The 4,951-nt window shown below is 37.3% G+C and overlaps 1 protein-coding gene across 1 annotated transcript; it reads left to right on the forward strand.

Annotated features, from left to right (window-relative positions):
* The first annotated feature begins 2,765 nt into the window (after positions 1 to 2,765).
* On the forward strand, positions 2,766 to 4,951 carry LOC127257607 (uncharacterized). The gene is made up of 4 exons (XM_051284047.1): positions 2,766 to 3,078; positions 3,832 to 4,032; positions 4,164 to 4,313; positions 4,413 to 4,951. Exons 1-4 carry the CDS (start codon positions 2,766 to 2,768, stop codon positions 4,949 to 4,951), a joined length of 1,203 nt encoding a protein of 400 aa, XP_051140004.1.

Below are 4,951 nucleotides of genomic sequence, written 5' to 3' on the forward strand. Positions count from 1 at the left end.
AATGTTTATAATAATAATAATAATATAATTATATATATATAAAAGAAAACAAACAAGCAAACCCATTTGCGAAGGAAAAGCAGAAGCAACGTCAGGGAGGAAAGAAAAGAAAGGAGAACAAAAAAAGAAATGAGAACAAAAAAAAAAGATTTAGCTGTTCGATTTCGATTTTGGTATTGTATTATTTGTTATACGTAGAATTTAATTATGGATTTTAATATGAATTTAGATATTGAAGATATTAAATTAGAAATTCTTCAAAAATTCATAACTGGCTATTTGGTTATTTAATCGACTAATTTCTTGTGCTAATAGCCTATCCGTAGTCCTAGCGTTATATTTTGAGAATTTCGTATTGATCCTAGCCGAATTGAAAACGGAATTATACTTCATCTGCCTGTTTATTCATATCTTTAATTATTTTTATTTAATAATTGTACGATATAAATATTATGAGGTATAAGAGTTTTAGAGCTAGAATATCGTATTCTACTAAATATAAAAGTTTGAAACCCAACAAGTTAATTATAAAAATTAGCTTTTGAATATTCATGTAGCTAATATGAATAAGAATATAGCTCATGTGATTTGAGTAAATAACGAGACACGTGTACGTTGAAGGAGATTTGGGTGAGATTGCAAAAGTTAGGGAGTATCGATAAGAGGTAAGCAGTAAGGAATTAAATCTAATTTTAAGAAATTAGGTATGCATGTTGCATGCGATTCTGATTACTATGCTAATGTGATATTATGTGAATCATTTTGTCAGTGCATGTATATCTATATATATGTGTGTGTATGCATGTGTGAGACTTCGCATTTTATGATATTTGATATATGTTTTTGATCGCGTTGGTAAATTTATGAAAAGAAGGATAGGTGAGCTGCCTCACCAGCCCTTTTCAGTATATTCACTTATTTGACATGTTGCACACATATTGCATGATTTATTGGATATGTTGTATGGATCTATCGTTTAGTCGCCGTGTGCGGTAGTGCTAGGCAAGGGCATCATCTGGGGTTAGGATATTCGACCCCGATGTACCGTAACACTTTGGCGATAGTGGATGATAGTAGTCAGACAACTGGGTGACTTAGTCGAACGGTCATTCAGGGATTAGACCCATGGTAGTTGAGACGTATCTGGTCTAATCATTCGTGTTCGGTGTTGTTCTACTCATTGGACTGATCACTGGTGAGGTCTACCCTAGTTTAGGATTATATGCCAAACTCCAAACATGATCCCATTAGGGCGCACGAGGAGGAGTAGAGTTTCCAGATTGCCCTTGGGTGATTCTAAGTTGCACGGATTCTACTACATTACATAGGATAGGGCTAGTCAGTGGGGGTCCTATCTTCGCTATCACAGACTATGGTACGTCTTGTGGTTAATGGCGACAACGTTCGGCTATCCATGTATTGATTGTGGGAGTCATATGGTGGGTATATGGAAGTGACCGGATGACCGTTATATTGTTATGGTTTTATCAGGTTCTTCCTTGAGCCGAGGATTTTCCGGCTATTTATTGATGATGGTCCAGTGAGCTTGTTATTACGGGGCCGAGGTTATTCCGTCTGCTCACTTCGGCGGATGTGTATATATGTATATGTCCATGTGCATTGCTGTCGGCTTTGATATCTTTGTTGCATTATTTCACTATTTGCATGACATGACACATATATTATGATTGACGAAAATTAGAGTTTATTTTAAAAAGGTATGGAATAACATATTTCACGTTAGTTCTTAAAATGGATTTAATTCTAGACTGCTTTTAAGAAAAATATTTGGTTCAGGTATGCATAGCACCTCCGGGGCAGGGGACATCTCGGGATATAGAAAGACGGGCTGAGTGAGTGAACGCACATCTATTTTATTATATGTAAATTTTTAACCGGAAAAACCCTTGTTTAAGAGTGTATTTTGTAGATATTCATAAATAAGATTTTGTTATATAATAATGTGCTTTTATGGTTAATTTTAGCCATAACACGGTACTATGGGGCCCAAAGTAGGAAGTGACGACCTCATGATGCAGTGTGGCGGTAGCATTTCCAGTATGAGCCAACTGGGGGTGTTACAAGTTGGTATCAGAGCATAGGTTTGGTAGACTTTGGCTCTTGCGATTAAAAATGTTTTAAAAATAATAATGATATTGAATTGGTTTGGCGAGGTTTGGGTTTTGTGGGTGCATTCATGTTAATGTGGTTTATGCTTTAATGTTACACCTAGTTTAGTTGTGTTGCTTAGTTGATACTGAATCAGGGAAGTCGGGGGCAGTATGTCGAATTCTTGAGGTGATGGTTTACGTAGGGCTATTTGAGGCCCAGAGCTAGATCCTTCTTCTGATGAGTCACAGTATCCTGTGCCAGAGCATGTATCAATAGAGGCACCTAGTCAGGATTTCTTCCAGCAGTTTATGGCTGCGATGATGCCTCAACAGAGGAGTTTTATTGATGTTGTGATGCGGCATAACCCGCCAACATATTCTGGTTCCGTAGAGCCTAAAGTTCTTGATTTCTGGGTTGAGAAGTTGGAAAAGATATTTCGTGTTGTTCAGATTCCACCAGATCAATGAGCCAATATTGGGGCCTATTTCTTGGAAGGTCGAGCAAATTGGTGGTAGTTAGGTGAAGAAGCTGCGGGAGTGGACCAAGTGGATATGACTCGGGATGAGTTCAAAGCAAAATTAAAAGCTAGGTTTATACCGTCACATGTTCGAAAAGTAAAGAAGCTAGAGCTGCTGCACTTGAAGTAGGGTTCGATGTCAGTAGAGGACTATTTTGTAAAGTTCAATGAGTTGGAGATGTATCTTCATGACTACTTTTCCTGTGAGCGAGATAGAATTGATCATTTTATAGATGGGTTGCAGCAAATGATTCAAGAAGCTTTAGTTGTGTTGGATATCAGTTCATTGTATAAAGCTTACGAGCTTGCTGCTCGATTCTATAAGAAGCAGGAAGTCAGACAGAAGAACAATGAGAAGAAAATGGAGTATCAAGATCAGTTTCGAGATAAGGGAAAAGCTAAGGTGGATGATGAATCAAAGGGTAAAAGAAATGGTGGCAAATATTCAGGTCTGAGCCATCGTATAAGGAGATTTCGATTAAAGAACTGAGTCAAGAGAGGTTTCAACAATCAGGGGTTATTTGTCGATGTTGTGGAACAAGTTATTCAGGTACCCATTGTGATAAAGTTCGATTGACATGTTTTAGGTGTGGTAGAGTGATAAGAACCCCACATCAGAGAGTACCATTAAGCTCTCAATGGTTAAGTTGTCATTTCATGAATCGTTAGACAATGGATATATTTATGCAAGTATGTCACATTGGATGTAAGCTCTAGTTTTATTTGTGAAAAATAAAGACGGAAGTTTGAGGTTGTGTATTGACAACCGTGGGCTGAATAAAGTCACGGTGAAGAATAAATATCCTCTTCCAATGATTGATAATCTATTTGATCTGAGAGCTGCAAGTATATTCTCAAAGATTGACTTGAGGTCTGGATATTATCAACTAAGGATTTCTAAGCATGATATCCTTAAGACAAATTTTTGTAATAGATACAGTCATTATAAATTTACGGTTATGTCCTTTGGGTTGACTAACGCCCCGGCTGCATTTATGGAATTGATGAATCAAATTTTTCAACCATACCTCGATCAGTTTGTGGTGGTATTTATCTAAGATATCTTGGTATATTCTCCAAATAAAAAGACACATGCAAAATATTTGCGTGTGACACTAAATACACTGCGTGCGAGGAAGTTATATGCCAAGTTATCCAAATGTGAGTTTTGGTTGAAAATGTTGCTTTCTTGGGGCATGTAGTTTCTAGAAAGGGTATCTTAGGAGATCCTTCTAAAGTTGCGTCAATCTCAGATTGGCCAAGACTTACCAATCAATTAGAAGTAAGAAGCTTTTTGGGTTTAGCAGGGTATTACCGAAGATTCATTCTTCATTTCTCGAAGGTTATGAAGCCATTAACTAATTTGCTGAAGAAGCGCGCAAGGATTAATTGGGATCGTGAGTGTGAGTTCTTCTTTGTAGAATTGAAACATTGATTAACTTCAACACCAATCTTGGCTTTACCAGTAGAGGGTGAGGATTTTGAAGTTTATAATGATGCTTCGAAAAAGGGATTGGGATGCGTCTTAATGCAGACTCAAAGAGTTATTGCTTATGCGTCACGACAACTAAACCTCACGAAAAGAATTATCCTACACATGATTTGGAGATGGCAGCAGTGGTGTTTTCTTTGAAGATTTCGAGGCTTTATGGTGCCCACTGTAGAATGTTTACTGACCATCAGAGTTTGAAATATATCTTTTCCCAAAAAGAATTAAATTTAAGACAAAGAAGATGGTTAGAATTGGTGAATGATTATGATCTTGAAATTGTATATCATGAAGGCAAAGCAAATGTTGTAACTGATGCCTTGAGTCGAAAACCAAGGCATAAGTTGGGTTCTATGTTAGTTGCCGATGAACTGTGTCAAGATTTAGCACGGATAGAAATTGAAGTATTTGAACGGGGCATGACGCGGGGATATTTTCAAATGATGCAAGTTGAGCCTGAAATTTATGATCACATTAGAGCGGCTCAAATGGAAGATAATAAGATGGTCGAGCTGGCTATAAAAGTTCTGTGCAGTCAGACTCAAAACTTTAATATTACTTTAGATATTAGTCTTCGATTCCATGGGAGGTGGTGTATCCCAAAGGATCGAAGCGATTTCAAGGAGCAAATTATGAGTGAGGCTCATAATACACCATTTTCAGTGTATCTAGGAGGGATTCAAATGTATCAAGACTTACGTCAGCATTTTTTGTGGAAGGGCATGAAGAAGAATGTAGCCAAATTTGTTGCACAATGTTTAAACTGCCAAAAGGTGAAAGCAGAACATCATAGACTAATGGGGTTGCTACAACCTTTAGAAGTTCCGCTCTAG

This window comes from Andrographis paniculata, unplaced genomic scaffold, assembly GCF_009805555.1.
Source record: "Andrographis paniculata isolate CXL003 unplaced genomic scaffold, ASM980555v1 Contig58END, whole genome shotgun sequence".
Taxonomy (NCBI): Eukaryota; Viridiplantae; Streptophyta; class Magnoliopsida; order Lamiales; family Acanthaceae; genus Andrographis; species Andrographis paniculata.

Excerpts from the sequence above, each read along its gene's own strand:
- LOC127257607 (XM_051284047.1), top strand. The coding sequence starts at position 2,766 with ATGTCAGTAGAGGACTATTTTGTAAAGTTCAATGAGTTGGAGATGTAT. Across the intron at positions 3,079-3,831 it reads AAATGGTGGCAAATATTCAG|TTTCTAGAAAGGGTATCTTA; the intron begins GTCTGAGCCATC and ends TGGGGCATGTAG. Across the intron at positions 4,314-4,412 it reads AATGTTTACTGACCATCAGA|GCAAAGCAAATGTTGTAACT; the intron begins GTTTGAAATATA and ends TATATCATGAAG.